This window comes from Etheostoma cragini, chromosome 2 (genome assembly GCF_013103735.1).
Source record: "Etheostoma cragini isolate CJK2018 chromosome 2, CSU_Ecrag_1.0, whole genome shotgun sequence".
NCBI lineage: Eukaryota > Metazoa > Chordata > Actinopteri > Perciformes > Percidae > Etheostoma > Etheostoma cragini.
This window is the reverse complement of record NC_048408.1, coordinates 21,933,540-21,954,949: the sequence shown is the minus strand read 5'-3', so window position 1 is coordinate 21,954,949 and position 21,410 is coordinate 21,933,540. Positions and strand designations below refer to the sequence as shown.

General features: G+C 41.1%; 2 protein-coding genes across 2 annotated transcripts; one reads left to right on the top strand and one right to left on the bottom strand.

Annotated features, from left to right (window-relative positions):
- Positions 1–1,934: 1,934 nt before the first annotated feature.
- Positions 1,935–5,047, bottom strand: gde1 (glycerophosphodiester phosphodiesterase 1). Its single transcript, XM_034856800.1, has 6 exons — positions 4,598–5,047; positions 3,951–4,126; positions 3,541–3,646; positions 3,038–3,130; positions 2,320–2,531; positions 1,935–2,144 (listed from the first exon to the last, which is right to left on the bottom strand). Exons 1-6 carry the CDS (start codon positions 4,847–4,849, stop codon positions 1,997–1,999), a joined length of 987 nt encoding a protein of 328 aa, XP_034712691.1. The 5' UTR covers positions 4,850–5,047; the 3' UTR covers positions 1,935–1,996.
- A 167-nt stretch (positions 5,048–5,214) lies between these two features.
- Positions 5,215–7,084, top strand: tmem186 (transmembrane protein 186). Its single transcript, XM_034856811.1, has 2 exons — positions 5,215–5,442; positions 6,320–7,084. The coding sequence occupies exons 1-2, from the start codon at positions 5,440–5,442 to the stop codon at positions 6,977–6,979; spliced, it is 663 nt and encodes a 220-aa protein (XP_034712702.1). The 5' UTR covers positions 5,215–5,439; the 3' UTR covers positions 6,980–7,084.
- The last annotated feature ends 14,326 nt before the right edge of the window (positions 7,085–21,410 follow it).

Below are 21,410 nucleotides of genomic sequence, written 5' to 3'. Positions count from 1 at the left end.
GAGCGGGGCAACCCCCCTTAGTGACGTCACTGCACGCCCCTCGTGCAGGAGTGATCACCTTTCACCTATTAATCCGAAGGCGCAGATAGATATAGTGTGGACAGTACATGACATACAGTTAAATAAAACTGCCCCTTTTTTGCAGTTTGGAGGAGAGCCTGAGGAGAATGTACAATTTAACACACATTTCTGAAAGCGCGCATGGTGTGACACAACTTATAATAAAAGTATTCTTTTTTTTTTTCTCAGAATTATTACAGGTAACCTTTGTCTTTCAAGGGAAAATCACCTGAGTGACTCCACGATGTGAGCTGACAGTCCGTGTTTAGTAACTGAAGATCAGCCGGGACAAGAAGTGGCTCAGACAGGCTTATCCAGGGTGACATTTCACACTACATCTCCCACCCCCCCCATTCATCTGTACTATCTGGGTCAATCACCTGAGACTCCAGGCCACGAGGCTAATCATCAACCGCCCACACTACATAGGCTTAGCTCTCGACACTGACAAAGATGAACCAAGCTGAATTAAAAGCACAGGCCAGAAGTGTCACATAAGTGTCCTCCTAACAGAATTACTTTTAGTGTTGATCTATTGAATAGTTTCAGCAGGTCCACCATCAGAAATTATAGGCAGGGGGACACAGTTTCCCAAATTGGGCCCCTCCTCCACGCTCTCCAACAACCATAGACCTTTGCATGGGCCGCCCCTGGGCCTCGGACAACTGACAACAGGCCTGAATGCAGTCCTGCGTAGCTGCAGAATATCAGCTGAAACAACATGGTCTTTGGTGACCCCCAGCATTTTTTTTTTTTAGGATTTTAGGCCTTTATTTTGACAGGTCAGCTGAAGACAGAAAGGAGAGAAAGAGGGGGAATGACATAGAGCAAAGGGACGCGGGTCAATTCGAGCCTACGGCCACTGCGTTGAGGAGTAAACCTCTAGTTGTGGGCACGACTTCTACCCACTGAGCTACCCGGGCGCCCAACCCACGGCATTTTATACGTAGGTCCGTTCCACCACCACATAAGGTATTCAATCAAATCTTCATAGTTCTATTCTTTACACTTTTAAAACTAACAGTATAATAAGCTTTTTCCTTTTAAAATACTTTTCAATTATTCTTAAATTGTTATGTCTGGTTAGATTAAATAAAAAAAATTAAAAAAAGCAGATGAGGTTAATATTTGAGTCAAAGAGTTTATAAATTAAATGAATCTAGCAGTCTTATCTACATAGTTCAGAGAACTGTCGAGTCTGAAAACCTCTCCGATGGTGAACGTGCCTCTGGTCAAACACAGATGCCAGTAATTAATAATAATGGCTGCATTTCATTTAGGTTTCCCGGTCCAGTTCATCTAATATTGCAGATGATGCCTCACTGGCTTCCACACCTAAATGCAACAGAGACATTCTTAGTTTTATTAGTTTATTTTATGTTATTAGTTCATTTGGTGGACTGTACTTCAAGCAGCCATAGCTTCTTTTCGGAACCTAAAGAACAGTAAGTCATCTGTATCCATCTAATTCATATTAGTTCTAAATATGTATTCATTTTTTATGAGTGACCAAAATCATTTCTAGGTGGTTTACCTAATCGCTTTTACTGAGTAAAAAGCAGACAGTATGATGCAATATACATATATTGTAGGTCTAAGACAGTAAGACAGACACAATTATAAAGAAAACAAACATGCAGTCCTGAGTTGGTGAATACAGTACACTGATTAGGATCTATTACAGACACTTATTGCCAAAATGTCAATACATGGCATGTCTTGCCTCTTGTTATTAAGTATGGAAACCAGTCTGGTCACGTTGATTGGCTCAAATAATCATACACACATTTGCAATAATGCATAGTGCATGGGAATAAGAGTGGCATTTTTATCTTACCTGAGGCCCCATTATGAGTGACAAGTAGACAGTGAAATGGATTTGATCTTTTTAATGACTGTATGTGGGAACACATCCTGTGCTGGGTTTACGTGGGTCTCAGTAATGGGGTTCACAGTCTTCCACAAGGCTGTCTGTGATGTAGTTGACTTGCAGCAGTTCCTGGTAATACTCTTTCTCCACTTTTGTGTTGACTGTCCAGGCCACCACTTCCACCCCCCTCTGGGCCCAGTACTGCACATAGTCCCTGCAGACAGCACACGCAAACACAGTTATTCAGTTACTCTTGTTCAAGAAATTTGTAATGTTCTTCCTGAGCAGTTCAAAAAAGGAATTTCAATTTGTTAAGCAAACACCCTGTGATCCCAAAAACTATTCTCAGTCTTCTGATGAGAGAATATAGCTGTATGGTCTCAACTCACACTGAGACAAAGTTCTTCTGGATTAGGCAGGCTGAGATGCCGCACAGCTTCCACAGCACGTGATGGTGCGCCCAGTCAAACACTATGTCCATTAGTGTCATCCAATTGTGTTTCCATAGCGATGAGAAACGTGGGGAGCCATCTCCTAACCGACTCAGGCTCCATGGCCGGTGGGTCAGTGCTGTGACCACTTCTGGGTCACTCTGCCTCATCTGGGCCGAGAGTGGATCCGAGATGTAGATAAAATGATGGTGAATGTTAGCAATGTGAAAGATACAATGGCAATGCCACTCAAGACAGGGATATAAGCCAGTATTTTTGCTTATTTAATCAGAACCAGTGTGTTAACTATGAGACAGTTGGGAGAGAAAAGTGACACAAACACAATAGACATGTTTATACTAATGGTATAAAATATGTAATTTACGTTTTTGCTCAATCACTGAAAACATGGACATTTTGCTTATGGCCAAAGTTCTTGAGCCCTGCTTTAATTTAGTGTTGGAAAGATTGGCCCAGAACAAACCATTTCATTTGGAGGTTTTTGCAGCAATGTGTGCAGGCTGGTTCCCCTAATGAAATGTCCACAGTCTCATAGAGTAACTGTCTCCTTTTGTTCCACAGCAGTTTGACAGTCAAACAGCGCAAATCTGACTTTGTTCAGTTACAGTATACCACCAAACACTCACTTCCAACAAACTTCCAAGAGCCCTCTTACCTTGTAGATAACTCTGGGCTCGAAAGAGCAGACAATGCTGCTGTTGTAGAGGACTGGGTGTTTTTTATACAATTCTTTGAGGGCTGCAGCTGCCTGGGAGGACATGAGAAACACATGGTTATTGTAGGACAGTCCACTGTTTAGAGTTTGTGTGTGTGTGTGTGGGGGGGGGGGGGCTTAAAATCATTGTGTGTGTTCCTGTCCAACCATTTGGTGGTAACTAGCAGCTGTGTGTAGATGTACTGCTGTGAAACTCAAGAATTCTACGGCCTAAGACAACAACGACAACTGCAGCTTTGCATTTCTTACTCATCGAAAAATGTGCTGAGTAAGGAAAGTACACTGATGGACTAGGGGCACAGTAAAGGCTAACTTTGGACCGTAAATAATCACTGTTCTCTTTATCATGCAATGCTGATTAACTAGGTACACGTTTATTAACTATGACAGACAGATTGCACATCATTAACAGTTCATTTGCTTGTTAGTTTTGTCGGTTGCACCTCATCTGGATGACCTTTGACATCAAAATAGATGGTGAGCTGCAGCTTAATACATTCCTCCACCGCCTCGTCAAGAGTTGGGATCTTCTCTCCAGCAAACTTGTCCCTGGTGGTGAAGGACACAAATGTTTTAAAAACTAATTTACTGTTTTGTACAGGGGAAACATTACACTCAACTTTGATCAGAGATACACCTAACTTTTCCATGCCTGGATTATGATAAAAATGCATGCGATAATGTTCATGACTCTTTGTATATAAAGGCTTCTAGCATCTGTCTGACACTATATTTAGATAGCACACATTTTTCATCTGTAAGGCTGGGTAATATAATAACTACAAGAGCCCCTAGGTAATATGCATGTACAAGGGGTGCCCGCTCTACCGGGTGACCTACACCCATTTCTTACTTGAGTCGATGTTTAGCAGCTGCATCCAGTCTCCCCAGATCGGACAGTGTCATCTGACTGAGTGGACCCGAACCGTTAGTGGTCCGGTCCACAGTCTCATCGTGCATCAGTATTGGAACGGCATCTGCAGAGAACTCCAGGTCCAACTCCACGCCCGTCGCCCCATTCTTACTGGCCTAAAGCAGAACAGCTGTGTTTAAAGCTAAATATTTCAGAAGGGTTCTCCTTATGCTCATGGCCAGAAATCTGTCAAAACCTTCATTTAAAAAGTTAAAAGTCAGACTAAACCCTAACTTTAACCTCTATGACTTTGACTTTATATTAAACAGATATAGATATACTGGGTTTATACTGGTGTATATGCTGTTCTATAAAAGGAACAACAAACAACTCAAATATAGCCTCTATTATGTAGTTTTTCACTGGAGAGCATAGGCACATTTAACATTAAGTTTTCAAATTAAGAACACCCTGTTCACTACACATTATTTGAAAAAAACAATCATTTCAGAGGCCTTAAAAATACGGTCGGACCAAGGTATGTGAAACAGTCACATACACTTGCCTGCTAAGGCAGTTGAATAAAAAACAGTGTGGGATTTTAACTTTAGCCCTCCAACCCCACCATCCTCTCTCTCTCTTCTCACCTCCCGAATGGCGACTATAGTGTTCTCCGGTGCGTCGTGCCCACCGCCCCGGTGAGCGACCTCCGACACGCCCTTGGCTGGGTGCAGCACCTGCCGGGCTCGGCTGGTCGGTACCTGGGGGAACCGAAACAGGGCCAGAAAGACGTAGAGGGAGACGGTGAGGACGGTTGTCCAAATTGGGCTTCGGGTCCCCAGCAGGACGACCACAAAGACAACCGAGTACAGGGTGACTTCATCTCCCATCTGCAGCATTGTTGCCCTGGTTACGCCGTAATTGAGATAAGGTCATGCTCCGTCTAGCTGGCTAAATCGCAACATTAGCTACTTAAACCGATCGATAAAACGCTTAAAAGACGAAAACCTGTAACAGCAAGCTGTCAATTTTCAGTTCTTCATTTTTCTTCTTCAATGAGGTGTATTGGCGGGTGGCAAACAACGATTTGGTGCTTAACCGCCACCAACTGGTATGGAGTGTGGACTGTGGATCAGAATCAGAATAGCTTACCTGTACAATAAATCCAAAATAGAGAGAACACTAATGGCTTGAGTTCTTTTGTAGAATATATATATATTAGATCACACTGTACTCTTACGTGTGTGATGTTTTGAATGAAAGATAAAGTTTAGGTTCAGAGATTGTAATAAAATAGCAATGTTACATATCTAAAGTGGCAATTTATGACATTCCCGCAAGGGGGCACACGCGAGCAAACAAAACATAAACAAAACACGGTTGGTGAGTATATCCGGGTCAGAGTGAGGACGTCTTAAAGTGTTGCCTTTGAAATGTCTTTTATTTCTGAAAAAAAAGATTCGTGTTTCTATGTTTTAGCTGGTCTGTCATGGTGAGTCTCCTTCTTTCTCAAACCCTTAACGCTAGCTATATTGCTTTCAATGTTTTGCAAGACATGAGAAAATAATGTGAAAAGTTTAGCTTTAGCCTAGAAGCTAACTGCCTTTGACAGCTCAGTGTGTATCTTCTTTTTATCAACTCTGGTTATACTCCCACACTTGTTGTTTTTTGTTAGTTGTGTCTGTTGTGTGCTAATGCTTTATTGCTCATTTCAAGGCGCTCATACTGGCTGCAAGGTGGATTTCTTCTTGGGTGCTGAACCTGAATTGAAAAACTGTTACACAACAGCATCACACAAAGTGCAACTGCAGCCATATGATGCTTATTAAACACAGCGTGGCCAAAATAACTATTTATGTACATTTTTTTGCTGCATTGCATTACTTTGTATAATTAAGTGTAAAGTTGTATTACCTTACTTTCACTATTTATTTATCTGCAGGTAATTGTTTTGCTTAATCAGCTGTTCTTGAGAAAAGTCAGAAATCAGTTAAAAAAAAGATTAATATGACATAAGTTTAGTCTTTTCCTTGTTTTACAACCTGCACTACAGTAAACAAATGACATTTTCTGACCTTACCAGACTGTTCTAAGTCTTCTTTATTTTCCTTTACCCACTTAATTAACATTAGTGATGGTCAGTTATCACAAATCTCATTCTCAACCCTACAATATCGTCTCATTTTCAAAGTATTTGGTCCAAAATATTGTGATACTAGATTTTCTCCATATTGCCCATCCCTAGTTTACTGTCCTAGAAGATTAAGAAAAAAAGCAAATACTTGTATTTGACATACTGAAACTAGGGATGTAATGCACATTGTTTTGGCTGGAGTAAAGTGTCACACAAATCTGTTCTCTTATTACAGATCAGGTCAGTGCTGCTGCGCAGGTTATCCTCCCACATCCTGTCCAGTACAAGAGGATCGTGTCTACTTACAGGTCGGACACCCAATGGCGTGCACCCTCATTTATCAGGTCACACTCCCATCCAGCAGAGCTTCCATGGACCCCTCACACCAAAAATCACAGCCCTGGTCAGGTACTCTGACTTGTCCACACAGAAGTACACCATGATTTACAACCTGCCACACATTAAGCTCCTCAGAGCGTTATCCAGGATCAAACTGCTCCAAACTGCAATCACCGTGGTCATCTTGCCCCCAGTGTATTTCCTCTACTTTCAAGGAGACCTTCCCTTCTTTTTTGTCAGCTACACAACAGGGATAGCGCTGTTCGCTGGTGTCATGCTGTACACTGCCAGTCACGTCTTCAGGAGGGTTGTGGGGATGATGTACCTGGACCCTTCCCAGACCACGCTCAAAGTGTCCCACCTCACTTTCTGGGGCAGGCGCCATGACATCTACATGCCTGTGTCAGATGTTATGACCATTGGGGATACAGGAGACTCTGTAAATGAGACAATAGTGAAACTAAAGAGATACAGCTGTCCGGAGACGTTGTATTTTTCTATTAATTATGGACGCGTGGTGGACAAACAAGGTTTTGAGAAGGTGTTTGGAACATAAACATAGTAGTTTTGTTTCTTCAAGTATTGGGACAGTAGTCATGAATCCTTCTCATTCTTATGTTCAATATATAACTTGTTATCATGAGAAGATTTTGTTCTCTGTAAGAAATAAAATTAGGCCTTACAGTGGAAGACTGTCTCTGATATAATGTGTGACTGAAATATCTTTGCTGTTATCGGGCTGATGTGTCCACCGTGAATAACGAGCTAATTAATTGTGTAGGGAAGCTTGGGATTGAAAAGTAGGGATTTGTATATTAGCCGGCCCTTTACTGAGCTCTGGCCTTCCGAGTAGAACAACATGCTAAGTGACCATTGTTGGCAGTAATATGTTAAAAGTACTCAGGTTACGTCTTTCTGGTAACAAATGTCGTAATGTGTGAAGCAGAAAAAAAGTTAAATAAAATCAAAGTCTTCTCGCTACAAGCAATATTGTCCTAATGTTTTCCAAGCAGAAATAGTTTTGTTGCCTCTTAAAACAATGAATGAAAGTATTACAGTGGCATTAATCTTTGTGATCAAATGTTTTTATTTAAAGATTACAATATACAACAATATGGTTAGACATGAGAACGTATCCCAAGACCACAAAAAAAAAACAGTGGGAAGACAGGAAGGAGGGAAACAGGATAAAAACACAACAGTACGAGTGATGTCCGCAGCTTACAAATAAAAAATACAGAAACAGATATACACAAACACACATAAGCAGACACACACACACAGACAGACATAAGATAAGGGACCAAACACATGTGCATGCAGATGGAGGTTAGAAGGCTGTAGCACAAGTCCACAGCATGTGTGATAAGGATTCAGTAATGTTGAACCAAGTGTCCACAGCTTTTTCTGCTGCTCCAATTGTACGAGTTCGGTGGCATTCCTTTACTAAAAGATATTTCATGGTAAGAAATAAAGCACAGCACGGGTCGTGTCTTTATTCATGTGTTTCTTTATTCTTCAGTTCAAGACAGAAACGATATTTCTGTTTAGTCTTTCATTTGTTTAAGAAAAACAAAACTACTAATCTGCCTGGTGCATCATTGTCCCCCACTCATCTCCACACTCTGGACTGTAGTCTGTTTGTTGGACCGCTAGATGTCACTAGACTCCATATCATGCTCATACAATTTTATTTTGCGGCTTGCAGAGTGTCAGTTGCATCAATGCAGATGGAGCAGTGGGCTATTAGCTCATTTTATAAGCTGTACTGATGATTAATATACAGCCAGTAGCTGTTTTGCTTCCTTTGCCTTTGCTTGACCAAACTCTGCAACTACTTCCATTAATCATGTTAACCCTCATAATTATTTAACCTTATTTTAACTTAACTTATTTTTTTTTGGCAACCAGATAGCTCAGTTGGCAGAGAGGGCGCCTATATATACAGAAGTTTACTCCTCAACACAGCGGGCCCAGGTTGGACTCCAACCTGCGGCCCTTTGTTGCATGTCATTCTTTCCTCTCTCCCCTTTCATGTATTCAGCTGTCCTGTCCAGAATAAATGCTTAAAATGCCCCAAAACTTGTTATATCACAACATTAGCACAGATGCAAAAACACATCCTGCTCTGGCACAAACTGACAATGCATGGGAACTGTATGGTTTACTAATATGGTTTGTCTTCCTACTGCTTGCAGTTTGCATTACTCTGTTCTGGTAATCTACACATCTACTCAGCCTGAGACGTCCTGCAGATGGGGATTGATCTAGATGTTATTGTGTGGTTGCAGTCACACCCTAGATATAGAACACCCTGAATTCACCTATGTGCTCCCAAAAGAACACTTGAGAACATGAACAAAGGAACAAAGGTCCTAGTTTGGAGTTTTTGTTCCTCTGCAAAACCTCTGTGTATTGAAAGGGATTCTGGCAGCCCAGAGGCGTCTTTTATGTCCTGAAGGGCCCAGGAGAGCCCTCTTTCACTGTAGGAAAACCCCACTTCTACTTGTCGCTGTCCTGCTCCAAAACAGCCAACTATAGACCCACCTCTGTTTGTTTTTGTCATTGTTAATAACCAAGACGAGCTTCCTATGATCAACAATATTGCATTGACCTCGACTCCTTTCCTGCCCGAGTGATTTTGCTTTTATATTCAATACAATTTCCTGTGTTTCTAAAGATTTTGGCTGCTTTTCTCTGAGTTATTAGTCATTAACAATATATGGGAAGGCACATGCAGCTGTTTAGAACAAATGTGTAATACTCTTAAGTATGTCTGACCACTTGTGTTTTCCCAAAAAGGCATTTATCACGACCTGGATACCATCATGTTTGTATCACTCCCTGTGAGTGCTAAACTAAGGCCGATAGCTCTCTGGGGTTTACATGACGCTGCTATGATCAACTGTCCAGCCATGCCAGATCCTGGTTATCACACATCTATCATGCAGGCAGTTTGTTCCCCTACATTGTTTACCACACCGGATTGTTTTTGCCACAATATTTTGGAAATGTATTACACAAAAGGGAAACCTTCCTGTCTGTGAAGGATTTCCTCTTGTTTTCAATAATCAAAAGGCTCGGGGTTGAATTATTCATAGTGGGATTAATTTTGGCTTGGCTACCGCGTTTCTCTTTTTTCCTTTTACCTTCAGTTGAGGTCGTCATTCAAGGCATACGTGTCCCGTGGCAGAGTGCTGTCCTCGTCCATCCTATCTGGAAGTTATTTACTATGCAGCCCAAAAACTATGGTATGGTATCCAGGCTTTATCAGTTCTTGGTAATATCTGGCCTTTTTGGCCTTCCTATTGAGAGGATGTGGGTATGCGATTGCCCAGACCTGAGTATTGATCTTGACTGGAATTATGGATGGTTTAACATTTTAGAAGTATCACACAATCCAGCCCATCAGCAGATTCATTACAATTTTATTCATAGGACATATCTTATCACCTTGAAAATGCCCCACATGAAAATAAACAGCCCTTTATGCATGTTTGCCCACTAAAAGCTCAAGATGTATATCTTCACATCATCTGGAATTGCTGTCTTGTTGGTCAGTTCTGGAACAATGTTTTTTTTTGCTGAACTTATAGCGGCCAAGAGAATGATTGCAACCCCTTGGAAACCACCTCATGACTTATCTATTCGTACGTGGACCCTTTCCTTTTTGGATGTTATATATATGGAGCTCTCCACTGTTTGCATAAATGGAGCCCCAGGAAAGTTTGGACACTTAACTCAGCATGGCTGAATCCTTGAAATCCATGCTGAAGACTTGTGCTAGAGCCTTCTTGCCTCTGTCTGTCTGTGTCTGTGTCTGTGTGTGTGTGTGTGTGGTCCCTTTTGTCATATGCTGGTCTCCCTGTCAGTGCCTCATGTGTTTCTGTGTCTGTTTCTGTGTGTCTTGTTTGTAAGCTGCAGACATCGTTCTTGCTGTTGTGTTTTTGTTGTGTCTCTTTGTCTTGGAGTGAAACATTTGATAACAAGAAATGATTGTGGAAAAGGTGCACTGTGCCTTCTCTGGTGTGTGTAGTCTACTTTTCTGTATGTTTTCATCTGAACCAATGTGTTTCACTTTTGTTTGGCTGTTTGAATATATACATTTTTTTTTTAATCTATGCACCTTTGGCATGGTATATACAGGCTTAGGCAAAAGCAATGTTACGTTAGATGGATTACTAAAGAAAAGCCCACAGGAATGAAGGCATTAAATTGCCCCATTTATCTAACTAGAGTGCAACGAGCAGATTTGTTTTTTCACCTCCTGCAGCATACAGCGCATCGGTTTGTGATAGACTGGCAGCTACCGGCCATATTTTTCAGATTTATAGCCACAGAAAGTGAACAGCTTTGCGTCTCTGATGGGTTTCAGGGATGGAAGCCTGGACCTGGCTACCATAAATCCTGGTGGCTGTGGTGGCCTGCAGAGAGTGTGCTTAACCCCGCATCAGGTTTATAATTAGAAACACACCTCCCTGCGTTCGGCTGCAGGAAACAGCCCAAGCCTCTATGTGTGTGCGAGGCGGTGGGCTAACAAAGAGAGGAAAGTGGACACATGGGGCAGGCATGCGATGTGATCACAGACTGGTATTTGAGCCCTGCGATCACCTCGTTAGAATGTGCAGGTGGATTGGAGGCCAGGATGGAGAGAACCTATGAGACAGGGTAATGAGGAGGGAAATGAATAGTCATACTTTTACTGTATGTTTCAATTAGACATCACTGAACTGTGGGGTTATGCTACAGACAAAGCTCTGCAGGTTGACTCATAGTCTAAAGCAATGGGATGTTACTATTGGCACACATTTGCAATTATTTTGAAAGAGTGCTGTTTTAAACACACCTGTAAGACTAATACTTTTACTTTAACATTAGCAAACATTTAGTCAAACAGAACTTTGAATACAGACCTACTACAAACAAACTACTATTTAATTTATTTAATTAATTTTTTGTGACTGTTACCCCAACTCTTTATTCTAATCCCAACCGGTCGTCAAACACCGCCTACCAAGAGCCTGGGCTTGACAGAGGTTTCTGCCTAAAAGGAAGTTTTTCCTCGCCACTGTTGCTTGCTCTGTAGGAAACTACTAGAATTGTTGGGTCCTTGTAAATTCTGGAGTGTGGTCTAGACCTACTCTATCTGTAAAGCGTCTTGAGATAACGCTTGTTATGAATTGATACTATAAATAAAATTGAACTGAATTGAATAGAACCATTTAGCAGTACACCTCCAATCATCATAAATTTATTTTTGTAACCCAGAAAGTTGTATAGTTATGAGGAGGATACTCTGCTGAGCTTTGCAATGTAGCATGTAGTTATTTTCACCCTCAGCCAATCACTGATCTCGTTTATATCTGTCATCCAATGTGTCTCCAAGGAAATCTAAAACAAGAGGAGATGGGGCAGACCTTAAGTCTGATTAGAAACCTTATATAATAGTTATGAGAAATCATGTTTTGTAAGTGAAAACAGTTACCATTGGTCCAAAGCCACAAAAGACGGAAAATTATTATCTAACTGATCCCTGCTAACACATAATACACCCGCTCTTTATTTATAGGACACTTGGATAAGTGCAGCTGTCTTACAATTGACATTTGAATACCAAACAATTAAACCACAACAAAACTGAAAACATACAGTAGTATAAGAAATGTAAATAGCAAAATGTCCATGCATCTCTACAAAATCATGGCACCTTCGAATATTTGAACCGAGACCGACAAGGTAAATAAACCTAAATCTAAAACTTACTACACTACTGCTGTAAGTATGTGCTACCTCTCAATTTTACTCTGCAAAAAATGGGAGACAATTGATCTCATCAAGTTGTTATTGTTACTTGTATTTCTTTCTAACCAGACATACTATACCAACCAGTCTGGAGAGCTAATAGAAAGTGGGAAAGAAAGGGTGCTTTCTTTTTTTACAAAGGCAAGGAAAAAGAGGACTGGTAGACATGCTTTGTAGGCCCCACTTGTTTGAGAAGCCATGTTCTTGGACATGCTTCACGCCATCTTCTGTTTCATCAATTGTTTTTTCGCCCCCACCGCCCTGGCAACGCAGGCTGGGCCAGACAAAGATCTCACTAGTGGGGTGTTTTTGAAAACAAAAAGAGTTAGGGATTCACTGGATCACCCTATGTTTTTTTCAGTAATAGTGAAGGGGATGTGTTGTGGGATAACACAGGGTGAGGCTTGGGGAATCTGACAATGGACAATGAATAATCTGCACCACAACATCCATTGTGTTCTGGGGTGAAATGTCTCATAGTTTCATTCGCGGAGCCCAAATATTTCCTCCTGTGAACCAAACCCAAAATGTTTTTTCCTTTTTTGTTTTAAAAGTACATCATTGTTTGAGCTTGGAATCTACAACAAAAAAACGTATCTATTTTTATGTCTGGGTATTAGTGTACACTTGGTCTTCCATACTTAGTATTTAGTATTCCCAAATAACACTAGATTCAATAAAGGCTCAATTTGTCCTTATAAGGATAATTAAAACTCATATGTAACCTGAATGCAACAAAGCGCATTAACACCCTCACAGGGAACCCAGCAAAGTTCATGGGTTAAATGTACAACGTTTGCACCAATTTGACACACTGAACCGTACTTTCCCCATTTGGACTGAATCTTTATCGTATATTTCCCTCCCTAAAGAAACACATTGAAGCCAGCATGCAGGACTGGTTCTCACACCCGACCAATAGAGAAAAGCCTTGTGGGCCACGCTGCACATTTGAATTCTTGGAAAGCGATCCCTCACCCAGTAGGGGGTTCCTGCTGAAAAAAGAAACGCGACTCAGCCTCGGCCTCCATACAGGATGGAGGGAGGAAGAATGCTCGGCTCCCAACATTATGCCCCCAGTGTTCCCAGTGCCAGTCCTAATCCAGTTTTACATTGCGGCTGATAGGTGAGAACAGCCTGGTCCCTCATCAGACAGGTGTCAGAGACTGATCGGTTGATTAAGTGTATTTACCTTGGCAGCGCTTGCCAGACTGACAGTCTCCACTCAAGAGCTGCGGGGGATTTCCTTAAGGTCAACCTCATCAATACTGAACAATGCCACATTACTGGAAAATGGACGGAGGTAAAAGGAGGGTGTGAGTGTGTATTGAGTTGGAGTTGTAGGTGCCCTCTGGGTGTTGAGTGATGTAATCTGGTCAGTTGTTGCCTTTTGAGGCTTTGAGTACTTACCTTGAGAAAAGCACAATGACCAAGACAGGAAGTCAGTGTTTTGGTGTATATCAACGGTTGGCAGGTTTATAGCTCAATCATACCTTTAACAGCAGCTCCATTGTGTAAACTACAGCTTATGAGATGCAGTATACAGCATGTACAGTTTATATAGTGACAAAAGACTGAGCTATTCTAGATGTAGAATAGGCAATGAAACACAGTGAGAATGCAAACAATGTCTGTGATACCATGACAGCATACATTGTTAGCAATAGGGGCCCTGGAGGAACTGTAAGTATTCCTGTTTTCTTTTATGTTGTACTGTGTACTCAATGATGTGCTATTTCCTGTATTTGTTGTCTATGTTTTTATGTGTAAATCTCACTGCAACCATGTCTAATTTCACACTTCAATTGAACCCTTTCTAACCAAACCAATAAAAAAACAAGTAAATAAGTAGGCAACTGCTTGCTAACAAGTTCACCATATCAACCTAAAAGATGATGTGTCAATGACTTGTTACCACTGCCTCTAAGTCTCCAACAACCCCCCCCCCCCCCCCCCCCCCCCCCCCCCCCCCCCCCCCCCAAAAAAAAATATTCTGGTTAACAACAAATAGACCACTGACTCATATGTTGCACCCTATATTAGACTACATTTTGACAGCATATGAGAACATGTTGTTTGGAGGATATGAACAGCTTGCAGGCAGTGTCGGTGGATAAAACTGCTGTCTGGGTTTCCTATTAAAGAATCTTCCACTATTTCTGCTCCAGTAAGGCAATTTACTGCAATACATTTTAAGCCCTCATTGGTTGTGCGGAGTTCACAGTGACTTGGTCAAGTTTTAATGTAGACATTACTTTAAACTCTGCTTACTGTTAGTGATCTGACATCCCCAGAGAGAAATAGAAATATCTGCCAGAAAATCATTCCTCAAAAGCATGCCGACGTTCCCAGAACCACACTGTTTAATGAGACAGTCCAGCTGATCGCTGTAGGGACCGTATGGAAAAATCAAATGCTTTATGTAAAAATGTAAACCTCATCGTTTTTTTTAAGAAGGCACCGACACATTTTTATCCCTGTTCCCATTATACTGAGAGAATGCTGTTGACAAATGAGCTCAGTATACATTCATTTTTCAGCATCATCTCTGTAAAATAACTGTAGCCCTGGGGAAGAAGAACATCAAGGTAATGTAGAGACTTTACAGCAATGATTAATGTATGCCTTCAATACCTCTTCACAATGCTGTGCATGAGATGAATTAACCTAAAATTAGCTATAGCTCATTTAAAGTATCTGTTTTTTCATACAGTCAAAATTATTACGTTAGTAATTACACAAACACACAACTGCCATGAATAAACTTCAAATCAATAGTCCAGGTTTCTTTTTTTAAATTTCTGAGCAAAAATAATATCAAAGGCACAGATTCTTTATGCATGGTAGATGTTAAAAACAGGGTTGTGGGTTAGGAGATATATTTGGCATGTTGTAATGAGAGGATCAAGTATTTAAAAAGACTTTTACTCCGAAATCAGAATCTACCATTCAATACTTTTTCAGAACAGAGGATGGCTTTGAAAGATTAGAGTTGCTGATAATGTGGTCATTCTACAATTGCTGGATAATGCAATAACTTGCATTATCTTAACAATTTTCTTACATATTGTACATAATATTAATAATCAATATTATCACCATATCTTAAATAATAAGTCAACATCACCAGTCAACCAAAAGACCAAAGATTGGTTTAATGTTTTGCTCTTGTTTTCTTTTCAGTGTTGAAAGTTTTCCTTTGTCCATGTTAGGAGAAAACTAGGGAGTTGATTTCCACAACCTGATGTATTTTTAAGGATTTCAGATACAATCTTGGTATTTCTGTACAAACTCAAGGCCCATTTGTTCAGCACAGCCTACACCCTGACATAACTATCAACTGGAGCCTGTCATTCATTATTTCCACTATGAACTGACAGTTTTTTTTGCCTGGTTTTTCCATCTACACCCACGTGAACATGATACACACAAGCATACCTACTGTATGAGCGTGATCCACATGCATAATTGTTCTACGTTTTTTTGTGTTTTCTGTCTTTTCTTTTATCCGCAAGGACCAGATTTAGAAATTTACAAATATGGATTGAGGTCAATAAATCAGTAAAGTTTTATTAACTCTTGGACATGCTACAGGTGTGACTCCAGGGTGAAACCAAAGTTACCTAACAACTATTGGATGAACTGCCATGGAATCTTGTGCTGACATGCATAGTCTCCAGAGGATGAACGACAATGACTTAGATGTTCCCTTGACATTCATCTAGCACCATCATCAGCTTCAAATTGAAATGTGCTCAATACTTTGCTTTATGAACAAATGCCTGCAAAACTCACAACATTCTCATCAGCTTTCGGTGTCCAGCTGAACAACATACAGTACCTGCTAATGTTATAATGTACAGTATAATTTCAGGAAGTTAGCATAGTTATAAGCACGTTGGCATACTGACTTTAGGATTTATAATTTGATCATTAAGAGCTAAGTTCATTGCTGTACCTTGAATTGGTCTGATGTTTTTTGGTGTTGGCACCCAAAGACACACACATGGGCTCAGTTGGACATAACATGGACTTTGTACTAGGAAGCTGGCAGGGTAAATCCCTTTAACGTCTTCTCCAACTGATTCAGACATTTGCATCTCACACACAGCACGGGTAATGTTTACATCATTTTTGGTTTGCAGTGCATGTGTGAAAGGGGCTTCAGCCTCGTTAAATTATTTTGGAATTAATCTTCTGAGCTCTTGTGCAAGGTACATTAGGAGCTGAAAGAAACCATCATTGTATCCTAAAATATCCCTGTCTCATTTCTTACGACTCTATGGCGCTCAAAGCCTCTCCCTTTGGGACCACTGGCTAGTAACAGCATACAATAAAGGGTATCCCTTTTTGTCATATTAGGGCATATCGAAAAAGGGAGAGAGAGAGAGAGAGCAATGGAACAAGAGAGAGAGAGACAGTTCCTCCTCCAGATTCTCAGGCCTCTGCAGGTCTGTCTCTCTGGCAGAATGGACAGTTCCTGTGTTTGTGCCTGTTCCTGTCTCCCGCTGTCACCCTGAGGCGCGTCGCCATTGTTTCCGCATTGATCGCCGGAGGTCAGGGCAGCTCCCTTACTCGCTCGCTCTCTCTTTCCCCATGACCTCGCTGCCCAGCAGAGGGAGGGGAGCTGGGAGAGTGCGGGAGGCCAGGCTCCAAACAGAGCTGGTCACACCTAAACCAATCAGAGATGCAGTCAGACACACAACAAGACAACAGGCACACACACACACACACACACACACACACACACTAGCAGCTCACTTGCACATGCACACGTCCACCTTTGTTGTTTAGCAGGGGGATTCCAGGTTTTCTCGTAAACATCGCGCAGGTAAACAGACTCCTTGTCTCGCACACTAAGATTAGAATCGGGTGACTTTATTCTACTGTACTCGACTCTTCTCTGCTGAACTCAAACATACACTGCTTGACTCAGTTTCATTTACTTTGGTCTTGTTGTGCATTGTACTGCTTCTCTTATAATAATTATAATAATTTCAACTTTATTAATCCTGCAAGGGAGATTTCAATGTTTTGACTCTGTTGTAATTACACACAGGCCTGAACTACACACACATGCTCAGTACCCATACATGCACTAAGTGGAGAGGTGGCGGAGTGAGGGGGCTGCCGATTGAAAGGCGCCTTAAGCAGTTGAGGGTTCGTTGTCTTGCTCAAGAGCACCTTGGCAGTGCCCAGCAGGTGAAATGGCACCTCTCCAGCCACCAGCCCACCACCATCATTTGGTCCGTATGGGGACTTGAATCAGCGACCCTCTGGTTCCCGACCCAACTCCCTACTGACAGAGCTACTGCCACCCCGAATTACACTTTTACATGTGCATAATATTTTAACCAGGGCTACCATAGTATCACTTACATGTATCATTTACCTTTTTGAACAGATCGTCAAACAACAGCAATTTAGTATCCGTCTCAAAGCCAGTTTCCAACAACCACTCTGACATTGAAATACACTAAAACAGTAGAGGACTGCACCGATTTTTGAAAATAAAACATGTAATTAAAGTAAAGGTTACAATCACATCTCATCATCAAGCTGCAGCTTAGTTTATGGGTTGCCATGGAGCAGAATGTTGAGGTGTCACTGGATTTGTTGCATTAATCAACAGTACTTATGATAATTGAGGAGAAATAGTAGAACATATTGATTGTACATGTTGCAATGCGAGAGTGCCCAATTTTAAAGATTTACATACAGAGCCTGTCTTGCTGAATAACGTCCTTTTCAATAAAAGCAAAAATTATTCCATCTAGAATATTGATATTAATCAACTCTGTCTATGTCAGCTTGAAACATGTTTTTTTTTTTGTATGGCCAAAAGTATGTGGACACTCATCCCCACTGAACAGCTTGAAACGCTGACTCAAGCCAGGCCTTAACGCCCCAACATCAGTCCCTCACTTGTCTCGTGGATCCTCCTCCACAGCCCAACAAAGAAGGGTCTGGTCCACACATCATTCCGGGATGGGAAAAAAAAACGTACTCTGGTTTACTGGCATTACTTTAAACCAATTACAATTGTCTTCGGTGGTACTAAGCACCGGACGGAGCAGTGGTACCACTGTAAATAGCCTTGTAAATAGGCTTGGGAAGGAACCTGTTTTGGCGGAACATGTGATTGTTCAAAGGTTGTTTTAGTTGTGCAACAGAAAATTCAGATTTAGCAGATAATCTAGCTAGCTGTCTCGATTTACCCTGCAGAGATCTGAGGAGCAGTCAATCATATTTGTCATCAATCTACCGAAAATTTGAAATGCCAACACAAAGAAAGTGGAAGGTGACGGACATCCAGAGGAAAATAAGGGACTTCCGGTGGCACATGAACAAACTGAAATGAAACGTCCTCAATGTAGACTAGTACCTCACTAATCTCACTAATGCTCCCGTGGCTGAGGCTCAGGTTCAGCCAGTTTCCAAAAGAGTGTTTTACCAGCAGATGGTTTTTGAACGAAATGTTCCACAATCATATATGGCTGTAATGTTGTCCACATTCCTTTTAATGTGTACCGTACACACTCACAACACTGCAGACATTCCTTTCATCCATCCATCTTTTGCATCTCTTCTAATGCAAAACAATGCATAGAACCGTTCTTTATCTCTCTCCACATCTTCCTCAATTTTTGACCCTCTGCTTTGCTCCTCTGGTGTTATTTTCTCAGCTGGCAGCAGACGCCTGGACTCTGAGCTATGTAGACACAGGTCCCCGCTGGCTTCATATGTTATGCTGATCAACATCTAAAAGGATCTTTTTTTGTCCTATACCTATCTAAGTGTGTTTTAATATTTTCTTTTACACCTTCAACACACATTAGGCTCATTTCGCTTCCCCTAATGGCCCTGGTCCTTTCATGTGTATATTCAGCATGTCTAAACAAACAGTTCAGACTTCGAAGTCAGGTAGCTTCAGGGCAAATCATCCCAAAGATGATTACTAATCCTATAATAAACACTGTGGGGCATGAATATTTCTTCTATTTTTAATATTACTCAGGATAAATAGCATCTGTGTTGCATTGGCATCAACTGCAGGTAGCTAAGGCACATAAGTCTGGGAAATCCACCATTTTCCAGCTGAGATCAAGCTCTTAACTAATGGCTGATGCCATCTGGTCCTGATGAGGAAAGGAAACACTCCATAAGCCTTACGTAAAAGCTTGTTATTTTACCGTTCATTGCAGTATGACTTTGTCCTAACAGAGGCAATGTGTTAGTGAAAGATTCCAGAGATGATTGGGTGGTTTGTTTTTAGTATGACATTAGCAATCTTCTGTTGGTCTCAAAGCAGACATGAGCACCAATATGTCATCTTTTTGAAGGGCCTCTGGTCTTCAGTGGACATTACTGTAAGTATTATTCCTTATCAAATACACACATATTCTGATAATCCTCATTTGTGAAATAAAAACATCCATTGTTATATATAATGGTATCCACCCAGGGTGAAAAGGTTAGCACAATATGCCAGGAAAAGGGGAAAAGATGAATATTCCAGTATCAAACTGACCAGTAAGATTTTATAGTCATATTGAATTCTACTCCACTTAATAATGAACTTCACCCACACAAACACAGAGCAGTTTTTAAAGTAAATTAATTAATTTTGCTACACTAAAACAACTGTTAAATTGCCGGAGCAACAGACTGATAGATTTTTGTCATGTTATTTGGGCATTCGGTTTCGGGACAGCTTTACAAACTCACTATAAAGCTCCGTAAAGCCGAAGGGGAGCTGCACATTTATTTGGTAATTCTCCTTGGGTTCATCGCTACAAGCGACTGTGTTAACATTATTTTCACATTGTCATTGGATACAATTATATTGTTTTAAAATACAGATTGTAGCTGTTTTAGAGTGAATTAACCTTGCCAGGACGCCTGGGTCTCTCACCTGGGACCGCAGGCGCCCGTATACTCCTCAACGCAGCAGCTTCAGGTTTGACTCCGCTCTGCGGCCCTTTGCTGCATTTCCTTCCCCCCCTCTGTCTCCCGTTTCATCTCTTCAGCTGTCCTGCTGTCAAAAAGTAATCATTAAAAATAAAAATTAACCATGCAAGTGCAGATTCCCTGCTTTTGTTCCTTTAGCATTGACTTAAACTTCCTATTATTCATTCTGCTGCAAGACCCCTATTGGGTACCACTATGTCTTGGCCTTGAGGGTAAACAGGACTTTTTCCTGAGTCCTTACAACTGCCAGCACTGAGCCTCAGGTTACCTTACATCAGTCAGCTCAATCAGGAAAAGTCAATACAACTGACAGGAATGTACAATGATGATTCACTCACATGCTCACTCATTATACATGACGACAAATATGCATTTCTGCAGTGCATGTGTTACATGCTGTCAACAGAACCGCCTCACTTCCTCTTAAAAGTCCTTAGAAATTGCTCTCTAATTTAATTTGTAACAGCTTGACCCTTTTTAGCCTTGAGATTTCTTTGTGTCCAGAAATGGCTGTCAGGGACTTGAACGTGATGTATCTGTTGTCGGTGGATTTGAGCCTTTGTGTGAATGAAGTGGTTTTACATTAACAGCAGGGTGCAGCACTCCTGGGGGACGTAGGAACAATGGCTGATGTGTGGGCAGGCTGTTTTTGTGAACCTAACTGTTTTCAGATCATGGAGAGGAAAGTTAAGGTGGTGCTCGTAATTATTTAAAATCGTGTTAAGTGCAGAATTTAACTGTCCCAGAGTCAACATGTTATTCCCATGTATTGGTATATACTAAAGTTGACTGTAAACTATTTGCATAAATGTAGATTTGAAAATGAGATCCATATAAGTGTGGGATTTCATGGGACGTTAAGTAAATTGGCTTATCTGTGAAACTTAGCGAGTAAACAACATCTATAAAAAAAAACAAAGATTGTTTATCTAGAAGCACGGATTCTGTGTCTTTTTTTGCATGTCTTGGTAGTATTGACACAATTAATTATACAAAAGTATATAACACAGTACACATTTTCGGACAGTTGCACCTCCAAGCCCAGGCGTTCATGTCAAACAATCTGACAAGAACTTTGTTTTACCCTTAGAGGCTTTAAAGTGACACTATGCAACTTTGGCTGATCAGCGGCCAATGTGGCCACCACGTGTGGCAGTTAAACATTAATGATGAATGCTTAAACATAGCATAACAGTAGCACAAGTAGAAATGAG

Bases quoted from the DNA above. Each gene is read 5' to 3' on its own strand.
- gde1 (XM_034856800.1), bottom strand. From the start codon at position 4,849: ATGCTGCAGATGGGAGATGAAGTCACCCTGTACTCGGTTGTCTTTGTG. The intron at 3,647-3,950 runs GTAAGAAATGGG...CTTCACCACCAG, and splicing joins GCTGCTAAACATCGACTCAA to GGACAAGTTTGCTGGAGAGA. The intron at 2,532-3,037 runs GTAAGAGGGCTC...CTCTCGGCCCAG, and splicing joins AGCCCAGAGTTATCTACAAG to ATGAGGCAGAGTGACCCAGA.